General features: G+C 37.6%; 1 protein-coding gene across 17 annotated transcripts in view; it reads left to right on the plus strand.

Annotated features, from left to right (window-relative positions):
• The window catches only part of NCOA2 (nuclear receptor coactivator 2), a 297,264-nt gene that overhangs the window by 179,151 nt on the left and 95,985 nt on the right, over positions 1 to 22,128 (plus strand). For 14 of the 17 annotated variants that reach the window (XM_050801549.1, XM_050801540.1, XM_050801542.1 and 11 more), the window contains 2 exons: positions 12,055 to 12,159; positions 14,755 to 14,927. In XM_050801549.1, the coding sequence (XP_050657506.1) occupies positions 12,074 to 12,159; positions 14,755 to 14,927 (259 nt within the window). In that variant the 5' untranslated portion in view covers positions 12,055 to 12,073. The other 3 variants (XM_050801543.1, XM_050801547.1, XM_050801544.1) reach the window with 3 other exon arrangements.

Raw genomic sequence — 22,128 nt, forward strand, 5'->3', positions numbered from 1 at the left:
ATCCATTTTATTTTAGTATCAGGCGGAAGGAATATAATATAGCTAACTGTCTATGAGGTGTCAAGCAATTATCTCAATTTCTTTTAAGTTTCTTTCCATGCTTTATTACTTGCTAGTTATAGCTAAATAGAGTGCAGCAGTCTTAGAGATCTTTATCCATAGGTGTAACTTTTATAAACAGTTGTTCTTCATTCTCTCAGTGGAAAAATGTCTTAGGACTATTTGTAAGAAACAGATAGAGAGCAACATACAAAATAGAAGGAATTTTCTTTAATCTTTTCAATGCCTATTGTAGACCACTCTTATTAACTACTCAAGGGGTAACTAGAAGCTACCGTTCTTGAATCTAATTACATATTTAGTTCCACAAAGCATAATAATTTCTCCATCTGGGGCTATGAAGGGGAGAAAACCCTCCACTGGCAGCTTGCCAAGGCTATTCTATACTCTTCACAAAGTTTGTCTGCCAAAATTAGAGGGTCCCCCAGCCTCTGACACTGAGGTCAGAGAATTAGATTCCACTGTACAATCCCAGTGATAGCAATATAATTATGCTTTTGCTGACAGCTACTTGCCTGTGTCTCAAGTTTGAAACTTAAAATAGCTAAAATATTGGCAGGTTTTGATGATTACCAAAATCTATCACTTGAGGGAGAAAAAATGGTTAAGGGTTTTGACTCACATTTTTAGGTGCCATTGTAATTTTCAAATTCCATCTATATAATGAATTTTTGTTAAATAAAAACGGTCTAAGTTCTAGTAATTCTCAGTAAACATTCTGTAGGTATGTGTTATTTGCAAATAAAAATGCTTAATTTGGCTTTTTTTTTTTTGAGATAGAATCTCGCTCTGTCACCCAGGCTGGAGTGCAATGGCTCACTGCGACCTCCACCTCCCGGGTTCAAGTGATTCTCCTGCCTTAGCCTCCCAAGTAGCTGGGATTACAAGTGCGTGCAGTCATGCCTGGCTAATTTTTTTTGTGTTTTTGTAGAGATGGAGTTTCACAATGTTGGCCAGCCTGGTCTCAAACTCCTGACCTCAGGTGATCCGCCCCCCCTTGGCCTCCCATAGTGCTGGGATTGCAGGCATGAGCCACCGCACCTGGCCTAATTTGGTTTATTTTTATGAGACAAAATTGGTATCTTTTTGGAGCAGGGGAGCTTCTGTTAATCTAGAGCTGCCATTTTTGTTATTAATGTCAACCATTGCCTCATAACAAATAGTGTTAAGAATTATTGTAATGATCTGACCAAGAGTAAATTTGTAGGAATTTGTATGGTAAGAAAATGATTCAGAGGTCCTCCCAAACTAGATTTTTCCTTATTATTATTTTCTACCTCTATAGAAAATAGAGAAAAGAGCATAAAAAAGTATTTTAGAAGAATACTTCTTACACCGTCACCCTAGAAAGGAAACATTATTTATGCTGCCAAAAAAGGCTATAACTATGTCCCTTATTTCTTCTCAAACCACAAGCCTTTATTAAATTTGGGTCCTGTACTTTTTTCATGCCACAGGCTTGAAAGTTTTGCCTCCGCTTTGCTTTTCTGTTTGAACGAGGTAAAGAACCCACAGGAAAGTTTGGAGTTAAATGAGTGACAGTGGACAAAAGGGAAGGAGCGAGTTTCTTAAGGCCCATCCCTGACACAGAGAAACTGGAGTGGGAGGCAGCAGCATGAACCTGCCTGGGGCCCACAAATGGCTGCCTCATGGGGACCATGGGTGCCAACAAACACCCTGGACCCTCTCCTGGGAAAGAGGCAGCTGATCAGGAGGCATTAAAAAAAGTGTTACTTTCACTTTAACGTACCATGGGCTTTGAACAAGTAAAAGGGAACCTTTAATTCTTCCTGGTGGACTCAATGAAGCCTGCGTGAAGGGAGTATGCTTTGAGCTGCTTTGGAAGGATAGACTAGATTTTTCTGAGGAAGAAGGGCAATTTTAGTAACCTTTACTGGAAAGCTCTTGTGATTTAGATATATTTCTTGCTCTAAAAGAGTTGGTAGAAGAAAAAAACATGAGCGGTCCATATAGTTAAAGAACATAGATATGCTAGTGACTCTAAAATACCTAAATATCTGTCTATGTTATACAGAAGAACTTGGGGTAAATTTAAGTTTACCCTAAGTTTTAAGTATAGTTATAATACAGATTTAGTAGTTTGGAAATTGTTACAGAAATGTCCTTTGGTTTACCAAAGAAAATAATTTTTACTTGAAATTTCATTGCTAATACCAGTAAAATGAGATTTGATTTCTCATTTCATTCATTGTAGGCAGTCTTTGTGCCACTTAGTACCGCATAGGTTTACCTCATTTTTTGCAATATTTTTTCTGTAAATATGCATGTAAACAATTCATACACTTACAGTTTATATTCCAAAGAGCAGGTTACTTTAAAAATTCCGTTTGGTTTGCCTAGGTTTTAGTTTGTTTTTCCCAGCAGCACAGTCAGCTTTCTTTCGTTCTTTTTCTTCTTTCTTTCGTTTCTTTTCTTCTTTCTTTCCTCTCTCCCTCCTGTTCTTTCCCTCTTTCTTTCTTTCTTTCTTTGTTCTTATTATAAACTCACAAAAGTCTGATGTGTTAATGAAAGGGAATTTGGAAAATACAAAAATTAAATTACACCCGTAGTGCCTATTGAAATACTTTCATTGCTAATATTTTGATAACTTTTCTGTTTTAAATTAATTTTTAGTTCTTTAATTTTCTGTTTAATTTTTCTTTCCAGATTCACCATCAGTTTAGATTATTTTATTAACATTTATAGTCTATTAAATTCAAATAACAGTTTATGTTTATTAAATAAGCCCTTACTATATGCCAGCTGCTCTTCTGTGCCCTTTACATTTCATGCTCTCAGAAAGCCTATAAAGGTATGTATTATTGCTCCAGTTTTACAAATGAAGAAGCAAAGCTCCAAAGAGGTTAATTAAATAACTTGCCCCGGGTCAAATAACTAATATATGTGGTGTTCTAGGGATTTCCAACCAGAGTCGACACCAGAGAATGTGATCTAAGCCACAACATTGTACAGCTTTTCATATGATTAATGGTTGCATATTAAAGAAATTATATTATGAATCTTAGAGATCTGTTAGAAAGCTCTCAGATAACACCCATCTGAGAAGACTTTGCTGGCTACCTATGTAAAATAGTATCCCTCACCCCATCTACATTATGCTGTATCCTAATCTTCCTGCCTTGTTTTTCTTTTCTTTTTTTTTTTTTTTTTTTTTTTGAGATGGAGTCTTCCTCTGTCACCCAGGCTGGAGTACAATGACACGATCCCAGCTCACTGTAACCTCTGCCTTGTGGGTTCAAGCGATTCTCCTGCCTTAGCCTCCTAAGTAGCTGGGATTACACGCACGCGCCAACACGCCCGGCTAATTTTTGTATTTTTTAGTAGAGGCAGGTTTCACCATGTTGGTCATGTTGGTCTCGAACTCCTGACTTCATGATCTTCCTGCTCTGGCCTCCAAAAATGCTGGGATTGCAGGCGTAAGCCACTGCGCCCGGCCCTACCTTGTTTTTCTTTATATCTCTAATCACTATCTGATGTGGTAAATATTTTTGTTTTACTATTCCCCACCGTCTCCCTACTTTCCTATTAGAATGTAAGAGTCACTGACTTGGTCTGTTTTGTTTATTGCTATATTCTCCAATAACTAGAACCTTGCTTGGCGCATAATAGGTATTCACTAATATTTGTTGAATGATTGAATGACCTCTACCCTCAGTTTGGGTTTGTGTAAATTCTGATTTAAAAAAAAAAAAAAAAAAAAAAAACCTCCTTTGGACTGATAGACTAGAATACCCCCAAGATCTGCATTCCCCCTTAATAAATCCTGGCCTGATGCTGCCACTGTCTGAGAGTCTCAGGATGATGGGCAACTTAAGTGCATCCCACTCTGGACAGGAGAGGAGAGGGGTAGGGGAACAGAGGAGCGGGAGAACAGGGAGAAGTGGGGCGGGGGTGGGGCAGTCTGCACCTAGCCATGATATTGTGTGCCTACCGAGAGCCAGATTCTTGTTTCCAGACAGTTTTTGCCAGTTGTACTTGTTATTATAATGACATAATTTAATTAAATATATGTAACGTATCGAGTGTGAGTTTGAAAAGATACATTTGTTTCTGGAAAACTGAGACTCAAAGTGAAATGAACAAACGTTGCTGCCAAATGGGTGTATAGGACACATAACACATGTCTAATACACTGGGAAAAAAATCATACAAATCTGTACCTTATAAGCACTTTTAAGAAATCTAAGTGTCTATAAGTTCTAGGTCTGTTTTAAATAAACAGAAATTGGAGAGTAGAGACTGGTTTTATTGTCCACTATATGATAAATTATAGGTATGATTTTTGCAAGAAAAGCACTGTGAAACACCAATGGAGACTGAGAGTCAAAGTTACATTTGTGTTTAAAGTTAAAAGGAAATTATTAAAGTGGTATGTATCATTTTTACAATTATCCTTCATAACTGACTTTTAAAATTAACCAGTTACCATTTCTGAAACAGAAGAAAGAAGGTTTTTACTGTTTTGAGTGAAACTGAGCGTTATTGGTATGCCAGATAAAATTTCTAGTTGGTGTCTTACTTCATAATAAATTCAATAATAACAAAAATATTTGCTTATCTTCGGGGAATAATTGTGCATGAGCTGAGCATGATATCTTTTCTGCGCTGGAATGTGAGCTGCAGGAGGACAGGGATTGTTAGCTGTTTTGTCATGACTTTCTCTCCAGTGTCTGCAGCAGTGCCTGGAGCATTAGTTATTTATTGAATAAAGGGATACATGATTCTAACATACACACTGTTTAACAGAAAGAAGTGTTTTACATTTCACAGTGATACTGTTTTTAAGAAAAAGAAAAGGGCTTTCAAATTACGTAGTCACTGTTTACTAAGTTAAAATATACTGCTTCCTATAATATACACTAGTTTATAAATTTCTCTCTTCAGTGAAAGTGTCAAAGTATAGGAACCTTTAATGCCCACATTACAGTGGTTAAGAATTGAGGAACTGTTTGGATTCATGAGCTCCAAGATTTCCTGTGTGGCCTTTTTCAAGTTACTTTATTTCTCTTGTACCTCAATTTCCTCATCTATACAATGGTGATAATCAGGCTGTTACAGGAACTGAAGGAGTGCATACAGGTAAAGTACGTAGAAAATGCCAACCAATGTAGAAACACTCCATAGATGATGGTTATTATCATTACACCTGTGATCTGTGTGACTTAGGCAAATTACTGGAAACAGGTTAGAGAGGTTATATAATCTATAAGATGTATATATACATATCAAATTGTGGTTTTTAAGCAAGGAAATATGTGCAAAGTAACCTAACTCATAATAAGTCTTCGATAAATGTTAGCAAAAAACCTAAACAACATATTATGCTATGAGAGAGAACTCTCATTTATTTAAGAACTGTTGACAACTCAAATGATTAAAAAAACACTATTTGTATAGGTACAGACTGTCTTGCCCTTGCCAGTTAACTTTCTCATGAATTGGAAAGTCATTTTTTAAATCTCATAACAAAATTTAAAATGGGTTTCAGAATAAAGAAAGATAATTGAATTTTAGTCTGGACAAGTTATGAAACTCAAGCACAAGCACTACATTGTAGTCCTTGGTTTGATGACTTCTTTCCAGAATACTAAGCCTTTGGTGAAAACTGGTTTTCAGAATAATAAAAAGACACTGAGTACACTCTTCTTGAAGGGGAGAGAAAATGCTTACATTATGCAAGGAATGCAGCTTCTTCCCGCGATGTTTTCTCATCTGAGGCCTTATTAAAACCTAGTCTTGCTATTCCTGGCCATATTCGCACCAGCTGATGTCGATATATAAGCAGTCCAGTGACAGGCTATGTTAAGGAACTTGGCCTATGAGAATTCAGAAAGTAGAAACCATCATATGCCACTGATGTCAGACTAGACATTTTCCCCCATGTTGGTAATGATAGTTTAGAACAGCTCCCTGCTACTTATGTATTCTGCCCTGAATTTTGCTAAGATAAGACTTTTAAGGAGGTTTTCCCCTTCTTTAGGAGAGATGCAGATGATGGATATGTTACAGCAAAATATTTGTGTAACCAGTGAACATGAATGTAGCCATTTATTTGATTATTGCAGCATGTGTTAAAGAGCTGCTGCTGCCCGTTTGCAGCCTAATGTGTTTATTACAGTCTTCCCAATGGCATCTTGAAGTGTCTTTCAGCTAAAAAATTCATGAGTATTACTGGCTTTCAGTCAGAAAATGGAATATGTCTTCTAGTTACTATCTAATATACCACTTTAAGGCCATTATACAAAAGTAATCTAAGAGCAGACGATACTGAGAGGAAGAAATTTTTAGCTTAAACATTTGTTTATACACTGTTATTACTGTTCCTGGACTAAGACACAGCATAAGAGAAGGTAGGTGCTAAAACCATTTTACCTAGAGACTAGTTGTAGTTGTAGGATATGTTGCTCTCTTTAATCCTCTACCTAATGATAAATGGCTAGTGTTTTAGTATTGAAAAATCATATCCTAATAATAGTGGTTTGTGTCTATCTTACTGTTATTTTAAAAAGGCAAATGTACAGTAAACTGATCTAAACTAGTAAAGTTGAAAACTTATTTGAAAACAAATTTTAGATTTTTCTGGATTTATTTGAAGTAAGTCCTCTAAATCTTGGTAACTTAACTGTTGTTACTATATGAATTAATGTAAAGTTTTATGAGTCTGTACATTAATCTGTAGATACAGATTATAGTATGTGAGGCAGATTAAAATTTTACTGTATGAAAACCAAGAAGCACTACAGTGTTATGTAAAGATGAAATTAAAAGAGACCTTATGATCTAGTAAAAAAGAGTAATGACACTTGGGTGGAAATAATACATAATTTTACTAAGTAAAAATTTTAAAAATATTGTGTCATGTCCACTATCACTGTTAAATGCATTACTAGTTTGCCAATGGGGAGCAAAGTTTGATTTTCTATGTGCTGTCGTCCTAGCATTTAGTAAATCCACATAGTTCTACTTCTGTTTTATTTGTCTGTGTGATGATTCTTTGTATGAATCAACAGTGTATCCCTGAGTAGTCTGTATATTTCCTGCATAGAATATTTATTCAACTGTTGCCAGAAGTTGGGATCTTGCCAAAATAATGTCTGCTTTGGGTAATTTCGACCAATTAACCCTATTTGGAAAGAGATCTTTCCCCTCCTCTAGCAATTGGATGTCTTCTGTATCATCTTACTGACTTCCCAAGTTTGGCTTACTTTCTGTTCTACCTTTCTCAGGCATCTACAGCCAAGGAGCACATTTTGTTTATTGAAGCATTAGATACTATGTTTTTTAGACTTATCAGAGCCTGGCCTAGAAATCTTGCTTTTATGCTTATAAGGGGATCGCTCTTGGAACACAGTATACTTTGAAGGAAAAACTGTTGCCAGTTTAGAATGAGCAAATGTTTTCATTTGTGGGAAAGCAATAGTGGATACAGCTTTAGCTATTGAGGTAGAATTCTGAGAAACAGTGGGCTCTAAAAGATTGTCCTTTTGTTGTTTAGTTTAATAGAAATGGAAGGGTATTTAAGTGAGGTTTTATATATACTTTTAATATTGCTTGAGCATTTCTTGGTTTTAAAAGTTTGTAAAAGATTAGATTACATGTTACACAATTTCATATGTCTATTGTAAAGAGAGTTCAGAAGGAACCTCGGAAGTCTCTCTCTAAGTCTTTCTGTTCTCATAACGAGAGCTAGATGATTTATCAGGCGGGTCCTCTTCAGGTAGACATTCATAAGAGAAGTTTTCCAGTAGCTCTTTCTATGTCGTTTCTAACTTGGGGAATTTTAGAGAGGGCCTAACTTTAAGAACAGTTATTGGAGCTAGCAATTGGGATAGATGTTCGATCACTTTATTATGTTTGGTGTTCAGCAGCAGTAGTATCCTTATTCTTTAACTGAATATGTTCTGTATATAATGCATCTGGCAGTTTTACAAGCCTTGTTTGGAAGATAGCCTGTCCTGATAAAAGATAAAATGCATATTATCGTTTACATAAATTATGGATGATTAACAAGCTTTAATGGTATGAGACTGTGTGGAGAGCAAAGCTTTGTTAACTTGTAAGTTATATTGGTGAATCCCGTGAAAGAGTACATTTTTGAGTTGTGTTGAGATTTAACATTTTATTTTGCTTTCTGTCATTATGCTAAGGATTCAGCTGGTTTTGTTCACCCCTCCCAGAATATTGTTACTTTTTAGAGATAAAAGTTACTAATCATAAGGCTGTAACTCTTCCCTACTGTCTGGCTCATCCAAGTTGATATCAAGGGATGTAAGGGAGGATGTATGGTCACTGTGAAAGCAGGGCTATTGTGTTGTTACAGATAACAAGAATGGATGATTTGAAACTTTTTTTCAGCCTTGTCCTTTTACAACTCCCAACATCTGGTAGAAACTGGTTTGCTCTCAATGACTGTAATTACCATCAAATACAGCCTGAGAGTTTACTTGTGTCATTTTCAGTTTTTGTGATTTACATTAAACAGTTTCAGCATTGAGAGTGAGATGCTTAAGAATTTTAATTTCATGTGAGTGTGCAGCAGTTATAAGAAACTATTAATTTAGGGCTGGTTACCAAATGAAATTTTAGAACCTTCAGTGCTGCCCTTTAGTATTTTCCATCTCCTGCCTTTACTCTGGAAATGAATTTTTTAACTTCAATCTACAAAAGTGCATCAAAATTCCTCTGTCCATATCGTTTATTTTAGATATTTCTCTATGAGTGAATATACACTAGAATGTACATTTATATAGAAAAAGTAATTTATATAACCTAGAAGAAAGTCATTTTTATAACTTATGTATCTCTCTCTGATTTTTATTTGCATCACTTCTGCGTTGCCCAGTATTTTGAGAGGGGGAGAAATGAACTCACCTGGCCCCACCTCTTGTTCCAGTGTGAAATACTGACACTTGCTGCCAGCCCAGCCTCCTCACACAGGGCATCAGAAATATCAGAAGTCCTCTAGGTTAGAGCACCTCATTCATGAGGTTCTCTATTATTTATTTGACTCCCCCACTAAAACACAGGGCATAAATTCATGTGTCTGCTCTAGGACTGCAGCTGCCTGTCACCCCCCGTCCTCCTGCTCCCTTTCCTGTGTCGGTGTTACATTCTCTCCCCGGTTTTGGTCTCAGGTCTGTCTCCTTTTTGTTTTTATGGGTGATTTGCAATGATTTAGACAGGGCACCCCTGCGTGTTGGCACTTCCTGGAGGTTACCAGGAGGCAGCCATCCTTCCTTGGCTTGGCCAGGCATTCCCGACTTCCACCTCACTTCTCCCTTGGTGGTGGAAAGGTTGGTAGGAGGTGTGTACTGGGGCACATAGCCCAGGAATAGTGCTCTGAGAAGAGGATATGTGCATTAGACACAAAAATATAAGGAAGCAATTATGTTCATCAACCCGAAAGTTGCAGATTTTGAGGAAATGTGTTTAAGATACCACTACATAATATAAAGGGAAAACTTGGCATTTAAATAACTTACTTCAAGGGTAAATTATATTTTCAATCTACAAATAGAGTGGTTTTTAAGCCAACCTTGAGTAGGTACAAGCAAATTATAAAGTCTGCTCAAATGATTTTACTATACTTAGACTAGAAAATGGCTCCGTATCTCCCTCCCTCTGGTCCCTATGTCCCAGTGCTGTCCCTCATGTGTTGCAGTTGTTTGTGTATGTATTTCAGAATATTCACAGGTAAATGATGCAGATAATGTTAAATCATCCTCAAACTGGGTGTATATGACTTTAGGTAAAACAGTCATTTCCTTTAATTGTCTATTGAAAGCTTTCTGATCTTTCTGATAATTCTATACTTTTTAGCAATACTTTTGGAGAGGGGGAATAGCCATTTTAACAGCAAAACTTGCCACCTATACCTACTGTATAGGGTATTTTGCTATGTTGTATATTGAAGGCTATATTTTAATGATAGAAACTTTCTTAAGTTTGTATGACTTCTAGAAAGCTGCTTTGAGAGTGAAAATCTCCTGGGTCATTTGTTGAAAGCTTACTTAGACTGGATGTGTAATATTTTTTCTTACATCTCATGATTGAAACCATGAGAATTGTGGTTTAGAGAGAAGTACTGAAAGTGAATGTCTATAAGGTATCATTTGAGAAGGATTCTGGAATTTAGGGTTTTGTTGTTGTTATAGAGATGGGATCTTGCTGTGTTGCTCAGGCTGGTCTCCAACTCCTGGTCTCAAGTGAGCCTCACATAGCTAAAAGTGGTGAAGCTTGGACATGAATACTGGCCCTTAACTTCTCTGCTATCCTGCCTCTCATAGTCTGCTTCTTTCATGGTAAATAAATACAGATTATACTTATTATCAGGCCAAAATTGTGAGCACAGTGTGGGACATAGGGACTTGGTTGCATTGCTCCAACCAGCAAGAAGCTTGGGTGTCAGCTTTGAGAATTATTCCCTTCTGTGTTACCTCTTAAATCAGCTGTGTACCATTGGTGCAGCCTCCCTAAACGGATACAATATTTCTTCATTCTGCTTACATATGACTCTTTAAAAAAAAAAAACTAACTCCACTGCGCTGTTGTATCAGAAGTGGCCAGAAGAAATTAGTGTAGTACAGCTGAGACTGGGCAGCCCAGATTACAGGGAAGAAGCGGCCTAGCGGTTTGACTGGTATGTATTATGTTCCTTAGCCCTCCTTGCGCTTTGTCCTTACTCTTGATTGTCCTCTGTCATCTTCCTTAAGTTCTCTGTCTTCTAGTGCACTTGGCCTTCGCTTTGAATTTTTTTTTTTTTTTTCTATCCAGAAAAGAAAAGAAGCCACTACAAAAAGTAAAGGAGGGCAAAGGCGATTTAGAAGTCTGGGGGCCAGAAGGAAGGGGAAGTAGCATAGAATAGGAGCTCTAGGAAAGACTTGAAATGCAGATTTCAACTTGTCCTGCTGCATTGTTTTTTCTTTTGGTAAGCAGTTATTGAACACCTCGAGTAGCAGTCTTTTATGGTTTCCTCACAGTCTTTGTAAGTGTCTTTGTTCAGCTCTTTTAGTACTTAAACCTCTGTCACTGGCTTGTTCTTGCTTACCTAAATAGTATTTTGATTGTGTTAGTGATGACGAGCACACTGATTTTCTTATATGTTTTTTTATTTTCTTACCGAGAGGAATTCAGCAAGCAGGAGCTGATCATGGTCCTTCCCACTTGGGGTCAGTAAAGTTCACCTGACTTTCAGGGCATATCTTAAGACCTTTGGCGATAGCAGCCAGAACCAACTGAGGGAAGGAAAGTTTGGAGGCGGCAGGATGTGAGAGAGGAAGCAACCATGCTATGTGCAGGGAGGCGAGCTGCCACGGAGAGAGGGCACCGAGGGAGGAGCAACCAGGCAGCTACTGCAGGAGAGCCGGGCACAGGAGCTTCTCGAGGGGCCAGCAAGATCCCCCACTAGGGGGCATTGATTAAGAGGCCTTGTGCAGAGGAACTCGGGGCTACAGGGGTGTCAGATCTACCTAGTTAAATTTGAAAACCTTCAATTTTGTGTCCTGGCATTGGCTCTTCCCTGGGCTGTCTGTCATGGGTGAGCTATTGCAGCACAGACTTCACATTGGCTAACCCAAAACAGAGACTGGGAGGAGCCCCTTACAACACCTGTCGTTTCCACATGGTGCAAGATCACTCTTGAAACTGGAGGCTGGCAGCCCAAACCCAGAGCTGGTAGATTGTAGTTCATAGTGCTGTTGAAATACAACTCCTGTTTAAAAGAGTTTGGGCCCAATGAGGTAGGCTTGTTTGTTTCTTAAATGTTAACCTTTACATTTGCTTAATCTTAAAAGATTTTTTAAAAAGAGACAGCTTGTATATTAGAAATTATACATGCACATAAAACAATGTGTTAATTACTGGTGTCAAATTTCTGATTGGAGTCGAAGTTCTTTTATTGTTGGTAAAATGATCAGACACTTCATCATCAGTTCTCTTCATTTTTTTCTTCCTCTTCTCTGTTTTCTGTTTTAGTTGCTGATATGTGTTCAAGATGAGTGGGATGGGAGAAAATACCTCTGACCCCTCCAGGGCAGAGACAAGAAAGCGCAAGGAATGTCCTGACCAACTTGGACCCAGGTTAGATTCTTGCTGAGAAAAGGAATCAGTATTGTCTATTAAAGCCACAGGAGTGCTTCTTTGTTATTTTAGCATTGATTTTACTCCTGATTCAAATATTGTGTTGGTTTTTCTCTTTAACAATTAAATCTTTGAATATATACTTACTTACATTTTGAATATGCAAATCAGTTACAGATTGTATTCTTTACAAAAAGAGGAAAGCTGTAAACTTCTGATATCTTTTGACTCTTAGAGTCAATTTATTTAATAATTTTGAGTTTTTCACACCTTTTCTGTTAGATTACACAGCATTATAACAAGAAGATCCTATAGTAAAAAGATGTGCTGTTAATTTTATAATGGGTTTTATTTTTTGTTGTTTTATTTTTAATGACATAAAATGTTAAACCCATGTACTTCTGAGTTGAGAACAAAGAATGTGACTCTTTAGTGAATAAAACAAACAATTTTAAAGCAAATTTCATCTCATATATTATGGGTGGAAGTGTGAATTGCTATAATGCCCATGTGGGGTAGTTTGGCACTATCAAAATTATAAATGCATATCCTGTTTGAACTAGCCATTCCACTTTTAGGAACTTTCCTATTACATACTTTCATACTTGCAAAATGATGTGTATATGAGGTTACTGAAATTGCAAAAGATTCGGAAAAACCTAAATGTCTATTAAACAGTGTGGTACATCTAGAACCTGGAACACAGTGCAGCTGGGATAAAGATGAGGACGCTCTTTATGGGTTAATATGAAAAAAAAATCTCTTAAGAATATTGTTACAGATGAAAAGCAAGGTTTAGAAAATGTTTATGGAATACTACCATTAGTATAAACAAGGAAGAAAAAAATAATCTGTATTGTTTTAGGATAATCAAGAAACAGTAATTGTTGCTACCTGTTTCGGTGGATGAGAACAAGGCAAATAATTCTCATCAAAAGTAGAAGAGAGACTTTTCACTTTTTCGATGTTTTAAATCATGTAAATAATTTTAAGAATTAAATAAAAACAACATCTTCTACCTAATGGGCAATAAAAACATCAGACATGAAATAGTAGGGAAGAGGGCTAGGAAAAGTCATCAAGAGAGGCAGAGCAGGAGAAAGGGCAAAACACCAATATTTTATATTCACTTTTCCCCTTCTAGTTGCCAAGCAAAACATCAAGCCCATTAAATCTCCACTCTCCACATCCCAGCCCCCAGCTCTTCTAGGTTCCCTAGTACTTGCTGGTAAACCACAAACTTCTGTCTGTCAGACTGCCTTTAATAGTCAGTACCCTACCTGGGGAGGCAGTGGGAGAAAATGGGAACTGTTCCAGCTGTGGGCTTTAGTGGCGGGTCTCTGAGCCCTACCTCTGGGGTGCTGAGGGGTCTTTTGAACACAACTCCCCTTTCTCACCTATTTGTCATTTATTTCTTACCTTGTGTGAGGGTGGGAGGGCATGAGTGGAGGGGGCCAGAATGGGAACTGGGCTATTCTAAGTATTCCAGCCACTCTTTCCCTTTTGCTGTAAGAACGGAAGCTATGGGTAAAAATGAGACTTAGTAAAAAACACAAATTCTGAATTACTGTGCCAGTAATTCGTGGGGTGATCCTGGACAAATTGTGTAAACACTATAAAATAGAGACATTGTATTATATTATGTATTACTTCATGAAAATCAAACATATTTAGAGATGAATATATGAAAGTCTATTGTGAATCCAGAAATTTTTAAATTAATATTATATACAAATAATTATATATAAAAATACAGAAAGCTGCTACATTAAGCAACTTGCTTTTCTTCCTTGTTGTACTGTTTCAATGTCATTTAATGGGCCCCCCTTTGCACTTGAGAAAATAATTGTATGCTGTTATTATGAAAAGGAACTTTTGAGTTTACTATTTTGTCACATTCTAATGAGAAGATTTTGCCTCTTTCGATATTTTTCCATTCCATTACCTTTTTAAACTTTAGTTGAAATTGGACTGTTTGTTTATATTTTGCATGTCATTCAGCTTGGACAGTTAACATATTTCCTGGCTCAGTTTCGCTTTTGTTTCTAGCTGTGTTGTGACTTTTTGCATTACCTAAAAAGGCTGTTTGGTTTGCTTACTAACATTCTGAAGAAGTCTATAAAATTATAAATATCTGGTTTTATTTTTTATATTTTACCAAAAATTATTGAAATTTATTCCTATTATAACTGGATTAACTTCTCTCCTTTTACTAATCTTAAATAAAATTTAAAATATAACCTCCTTTACCTTGTTGAAACATTATTTTATTTGTCAATTAATTTGATGCCCACTTGTTTCAAGTACTGCACTAAGCACAGTGGTGAGCACAGTCCTGGTCACCGTGAAGCGGACAGTCCAGTGGGAGATGCCAAACACATTGAACAGATAGTTTCATTACAAAGTGGGCTTAGGTTGATTTTTTTTTTTTAAACATGGAACACTTTTGGAAAATTGTCCCCCGCAAGTTATTTCTGCATTGATATAGGTAACTTTTGTTTGCTATCTTTGTATTAAACTTGTTTAACACATTCATTTTTTTCACAATAGCTCTTTTTCAAATACATCATAAAAAAATGTGTTTCTTCTTTTAAGCCCCAAAAGGAACACTGAAAAACGTAATCGTGAACAGGAAAATAAATATATAGAAGAACTTGCAGAGCTGATATTTGCAAATTTTAATGATATAGACAACTTTAACTTCAAACCTGACAAATGTGCAATCTTAAAAGAAACTGTGAAGCAAATTCGTCAGATCAAAGAACAAGGTAAGAGGACTGAATTAGTATTTTGAAGAGTTGAATTGGTTTCTGTTTTTCCCTGTGTGAGAAGTCCCTTCAGAGTCCCTTTAATCCATTTCTTGTGCTTAAATTATTGATGAGGAAATGATGTCACAGTGTAAGATGAATGCAAGTATCACTTGCAGTGGTTTATAAATAGGCTTTGTATAAAATTCAGCCATTCCCTAAAGACAGAGGAGACTGAGGTGAGTCAGGGTGATGGAACTTTTCATCTAGTAAACTCAATTAGGTGCCCACAATTCTTCACTCCACACCGTGGCATTTTCAAGGCATACACAGCAAGTGACCGTCAAAAGTTGCAAGTAGGAGCCAGTTTGAGATGTAAACCAGAAGTAAGGAAGTGAAGCACCTCCTGTTTCAGCTAGTCAGCGTATTTGATTAGTCTGAGCCTCAACTGGCCACGCCACTAGATTAGAATTTCATATCCTGAATGACAAGAGATTTGAAAGGCTCTAACCTACAGTAAGAAATCCATCTGTGAATTCAAAACACAGAACGTGACAGTTCTCTTCCTATGGTTTTATTTTTTTCTGAGATCATTTTATGATTCTTTTCTTTGATATTTTTGCCTACAGAAAAATATTAAGAAAATAATGTTTTTAAGAACACATTTGACTTTGTGGTGCCAAAAATAAATCTTTATGCGGCATGTATGAACAATATCTTGGTGCCCAGGGCCAATACATGCTCTTCAAGTATCTGCATACTGCTTTCCTTCAGGCCTGGGGAGATTATTATCTTTTGTAATCTGGTGTTTTTTTGAGACAGAGTCTCACTCTGTCGCCCAGGCTAGAGTGCAGTGGTGTGATCCTCAACTCACTGCAACCTCTGCCTCCTGGGTTCAAGCGATTCTCCTGCCTCAGCCTCCCGAGTAGCTGGGATTACAGATGCCTGCCACCATGCCCTGCTAATTTTTTAGTATTTTTAGTAAAAACAGGGTTTCACCATGTTTGCCAGGCTGGCCTTGAACTCCTGACCTCAAGCAACCCTCCTGCCTTGGCCTCCCAAAGGTTTGGGATTACAGGCGTGAGCCACTGCGCCTGACCTGTAATCTGTTTTTGAGTGTATCCTCTTAAGAGTTCAAATTTTTAAAATCTGCCTTTTATATAATATTCAAAAAAGACATATTTTATTAAAATAATTTGTCTTTGTCTTTATAATATATGAGTCTGAAACTAACTGCTCTTATCTGTCACAAAATCCTAGCTACCTATTAGCATATTGTCTTAGCGTTTTCCATTTTCATACATATATTGTTGAGCTAAATTCTGTATAAAACAGTTTTACAAGTATAGTTCTGTCTTCTAAAAACATAAAAATATACATATAGCATCCACAACACAGTTTCTAACACCAGCCCTCTCTGCAAATCAGTCTTTATTTCCTGATTTCTCCATGACATTTAACATCCAGTAGACCAGTGCCCATTTCAGTCCCCTTCATCACTCATCTTTCTTTTCCCTTTGGGGTTCACTAGTTATCAAAAACTCAGTTTAAACCTCAATTTTGTATCTTCATATTTTGGTTTCTGCAAAGGGATAAAATAATATTCCTAGAACTCTTAGGAGAAATAATTGGTTAAAGTTATTAACCAGTGCCTTGAAGTTACTGTGTTTCTAGTTGCTGGTATCATTACAGTAAAGAAATCATTAAGCTGCTTGTTTTAGGTTTCTAAGGATTATGAATGATTCAGTTTTGAGAACACTGCATGGTTAGGTAGTACTTCTACATTTCAAAACAATTCTATATATAAACCACAATGAAGGTCTTGCACAAGTTTTTAAAGTTTGCAAAACCTTGGTAATTCCCCCTTCAAACCATAAAACACGTTCAGATGTGTCATGCTGGGACTGCGCCATACCTTAACCATAGTTTTAATCATAAGGCTGCATACCACAACCACCCAAGAAGCACAATAAACACCCTGTCACGTCTTATTCTTCTAAGAATGTTCCTGCTAATTTGAAAAGCAGCGTGTTTTGTAAAGGGAAGCAAAACTTAAATGCTGAATGAAAATATGAAAAGCAGAAATGTACTTTTAAGTTCTCGACTACTCTGATATTTTCCAAATAGTCTTTGTTTAATAATTTGTTTTTTAAAAAGAGCAGAATTGAATCAGACAGGAGCTAGGTATGAATCCTGGTCCATTTAGGAGCTTTTTGAACCTGGGCATATTATCTTATCTCTGAGACTCAGTTGCCTCATACAGAGTTTAGTGCTAACAACACCTAGGTCACATAGCTGTAGAAGATATTATGAACCATGTAAATTCAGTAAACACCTGTCATAGTAAACATTCAGTAGTTAGTTTTCATTCCTACTTAAGCAGAAAGGGGCCGTTTTTTCTTTTCTTTTCTTTTTTTTGAGATGGAGTCTCACTCTGTTGCCCAGGCTGGAATGCAGTGGCACGATCTCAGCTTACTGCAACCTCCACCTCCCGGGTTCAAGCAATTCTTCTGCCTCAGCCTCCCGAGTAGGTGGGATTACAGGCATGCACCACCAGGCCCGGCTAATTTTTGTATTTTTAGTAGAGATGGGGTTTCACCATGTTGGCCAGGCTGGTCTCGAACTCCTGACCTCATGATCCGCCCGCCTCGGCCTCCCAAAGTGCTGGGATTACAGGGGTGAGCCACTGTGCCCAGCCTATCTGTAGGAAGTAAAAAATTTTTCTGGTGCCAGAAAATCTGTGCAGCCCTTGCGTACCACTCCATCAGCAGCTCTATTTGGACCAGTTTGAATTTTCTCAGCATCTGGCAGCCAGTAAGAATAACACGTAAGTCAGGCCAAAGCCTTTCTCTCTAACTCTGTGTCTTCCCCAACCCCAACTGATCCCCCGACCAATCAGCATAAATAAAATCCAACTACCATCTTTACACCATTATCCAGACTTAATTTGTATTTCAGTCATAGTTGTCAGCATGAATAAAATGCATTTGGGAGCCTAGGAGAACAGGTCTGTAGACACATGCAATAAACCTGCGTATTTATCCTAGAGAAGTTAAACTGGGTTGCATGAGGGGCCATACTAAAGAATACACAATGAGGAAAGCTGGGCTCATCTTTATGGAACCCTGCTCCAGTGTCAGAAGCTATGGCGTGTCAGCCAGGCATGGAGGGCTCTTTCCCTCAAGTCTGTGCTCTTCTCAGTTACTCCTCAACTTTTATATGCTTTATAAATAAAGGGAGAGAAGAAAAAGATTTTTAAATGGCCTAAAGGATGGAAATTTGGAGGGGAAATTACCAGCTAGTTAAATTAATAAGCATTCTGTTGTACGTGGTGGTGCTTTATGAGACCCATGTTTCATAAATGCTAGCCCTCCAAGAGCATTAACTGTGGAATGGACTTTGTAGAAACAGAGCAAGTACACACAGGAGTTTGATGCTAATAATGTGACTGCCATCAAATAGAAAATTCCATACATGTTGGTGGGGTTTTTTTGGCCCACATTCATAATCCTTAGTTATTAGCTAAGTTAGTTACTTAGTAATTAAGTTAGATCTTCTGTTCGCTAAATAATCTTGGAGAATTTTTAATACTAAGACTAAATAGTTCTTATTGTGTGTCAGGCAGTTTTTAAAGTGCTCAGATTTGATAACCTATTTAGTACTCAAAACAAACCATGGAATAGGTGCATTTTTTCCCCCTTGGCAGGAGTGGAACCTGAGACACAGAGTGGTTAAGTAGCCTGGCAAAGTCACACAGCCATTAAGCGAAGGAATAGGGCAGTCTGGGTCTGGAATCTGCACCGTCATCGCAGCTTTCTGATACTAAACTAGGATATTTCTTTATATTTGGTATGATGGTCATAAACGTTTAGAACTTCTGTCTTCTATAACTTAGAAACAGGAGTCATGGAAACAGATAGCAAATAACCATTTTTCCTAACTGGGAGGCTAATATTGCTTCTATTCCACAGAAAAATAGTAAGCACAGGCATACGTCAGAGATAAGATACCACAGGTTCAGTTCCAGACCCGCACCATAAAGCGAATATAAAATAAAACAAGTGACATGAATTTTTTGGTTTCCCAGGGTGTATAAAGGTTATACTTCACTATACTGTAGTCTTTCAAGTGCACAATGCTATTACTTCTTTTAAAAAGTAATATATCCTAATTTAAAAATACCTTAATGCTAAAAAGTGCTAACAAGCATATGAGCCTCATCAACAAGTTCTCTTGCCAGTAGGAGGGTCTTGCCTCAATGTTGATGGCTGCTGACTGATCAGGGTGGGAATTGCTAAAGGCTGGGGTGGCTATAACGATTTTTAAAAATAAGATAACAATGAAATTTGCCACACTGATGGACTCTTACTTTCATGAAAGATTTCTCTGTACCATGCAATGCTGTTTGATGGCATTATACCCACAGTAGAACTTTCAAAATTGGAATCAGTCCTCTCAAACACTGTTCCTGCCTTATCAACTAAGTTTATGGAATATTCTAAATCCTTTGTTGTCATTTCAGCAGTGTTCACAGCATCTTTACCAGGAGTTGATTCCATCTCAAGAAACCATTTTCTTTGCTTATCCACAAAAAGCAACTCCTCGTTTGTTCAAGTTTCATCATGAGATTGCAGCAATTCAGTCACATCTCGGGCTTCACTTCTAATTCCAGTTCTCTTGTTATTTCCACTGCATCTAGAGTTACTTCCTCCACTGAAGTCAGGAATCCCTTCAAGTCATCCATGAGGGTTGGAATCAGCTTCTTCTAAATTCCTGTTCATGTTGATCTTTTGACCTCCTCCCATGAATCATGAATGTTCTTCATGGCATCTAGAATGGTGATTCCTTTCCAGAATGTTTTTCTTTGTACTTTGCCCAGATATATCAGAAGAACCACTGTCTGTGGCAGTACACCTTGAAACATGGCTACAGCATAGATACTATGTTAGCAGACATGAAGACAAATATTTTTGGCCTTGTACGTCCTCATCACAGCTCTTGGGTGACTGGGTCCATTGCCAGTGAGCAATAGTATTTTGAAAGGAATCTTTTTCTGAGCAGTATGTCTCAACAATGGGCTTAAAGTAGTCAGTAAACCATACTATAAACAAATGTGCTGACATTCAGGCTTTGTTATTTCAGAGCACAGGCAGAGTAGATTTAGCATCATTCTTACGAAGAACCCTAGGATTTTCAGAATGGGAAGTGAACATTTACTTCAACTTAAAGTCACCAGCTGCATCAGCTCCTTAACAGAAGAGTCAGTTTGTCCTTTCAAGCTTTGAAGTGAGGCATTGATTTCTCTCCTCTATGAAAGTCCTAGATGGCTGCTTCTTCCAATAGAAGGTTTTTTTGTCTACATTGAAAATCTATTGCTTAGTGTAACCACCTTCATTAATGATCTTAGCCAGATCTTCTGGATAACTTGCTACAGCTTCTTCATCAGCACGTGCTGCTTCACCTTATATTTTTATGTTACGGAGAAAGATTTTTTCCTTAAACCTTATGAACTCGCCTTTGCTAGCTTTAAACTTAACTTTTCTTCTGCATCTTCTCATAAAATTGAAAAGAGGGCCTTGCTCTGGATTAGGCTCTCATTTAAGGGAATCTTGTGGCTGGCTTGATCTTCTGTCCAGACCACTGAAACTTTGTCCACACCACTGAAACTTTGTCCATATCAGCAAAAAGGCTCTTTCACTTTCTTATTTTTATTTTATTTTAAGAGATGGGGTCTCACTGTGGGGCCCAGCCTGGTCTCAAACTCCTAAGCTCAAGAGATCCTCCCACTTGGCCTCCCAAAGTGCTGTGATTATAGGCCTGAGTCACCACACTTGGCTGTTTCAGTTTTTTATCGTTGATGCATTCACTGAAGTAGCACTATTCATTTTCAATTACTTTTCTTTTCTTGTTGTTGTTGTTGTTGTTGTTGTTTTGAGGCGGAGTCAGGCTCTGTCACCTAGGCTGGAGCGCAGTGGCGCCATCTCAGTTCACTGCAACCTTCACCTCCCGGGCTCAAGCAATTCTTCTGCCTCGGCCCCCCAAGTAACTGGGATTACAGTGCCCACCACCATGCCTGGCTAATTTTTGTATTTTTAGTAGAGACAGGGTTTCACCATGTTGGTCAGGCTGGTTTCAAACTCCTAACCTAAGGTGATCTACCTGCCTTGGCCTCCCAGAGTGCTGGGATTACAGGTGTGAGCCACCGCACCCCACTGATACTGCAATTTTTAATGAAGATAAACTATTTTTCCACTGAACTACATATAATTCATTTTCGCACATTTTCTTGTGGCTTAATGGCTTATATTGTTAATGAAATCCTTAAAATTAGTGAGCAGGGATGGAATTTCTATTCTCATTTCCTCCTAGGATCCCCTTATTTTATTTCTTAAGTACATGGAAGTTTTTTGTTTAACAGCTTTCAGATAAAGAAGATTTAAATAATTCAATGTGTTCTAATGCTTTAGGATTTATGATGTGAGTTCTCACTTCAAGACCCAACCTGGCTATCACACTCTAATAGAAAGTAGACATCCCTTGTTTTCTTGATCACCTTGTACTCGTATGAAAAGAAATTAATTCTGTCATTGATGTATGACCCTAATCGTACATCAATACTGTATGTATTGCTTTCATCCAAGAGTAAATATTCATTCAATAAATTTTTTATTGAGTATATACTATATATAAAGCATATGGTTATTTGCCAGGGGAAATCCAGCAATCAATAAGTACATGATTCTTTTTCTTGGAGCTTTCACTCATTCAGGGGAAAATCAGCTTTCAGACAACTAGCTATGGAACTGTAGGGGACAATGGAAAGGAATGTGATTATTAAAGAAGCTGGCACAGGCTTTTAGGAGGACAATAAACTTGAACTGGGTCTTGCTGTAAAAGTAAGATTTTAATAGGTAAAAAAGTAGGGGCTGGCATGAGGAGAGGCACTCTACACAGAAAATAGAGGAGCCTGAGTGCTCAGTGACTTCCGGGGTATGCCCGGTCAGACTGTAAAATAAGATGTATGGAAGCACTTGGTTGGATTTGAGGCTGTAAAGGTGGGTCAGAGCTAGATAGGAGAGTAGTAAGCCCAGTACAGTAAGCAATATTGGAATTTGGAGAAAGTCACATTAAATGAGAGACCTCTAACTATCTTCAGCAGAGTTAGCTTGAAGTAATCTACCATTATATCTAGACTCTAGAGATACTCTATACTTGGAATGGG

This window comes from Macaca thibetana, chromosome 8 (genome assembly GCF_024542745.1).
Source record: "Macaca thibetana thibetana isolate TM-01 chromosome 8, ASM2454274v1, whole genome shotgun sequence".
Taxonomy (NCBI): Eukaryota; Metazoa; Chordata; class Mammalia; order Primates; family Cercopithecidae; genus Macaca; species Macaca thibetana.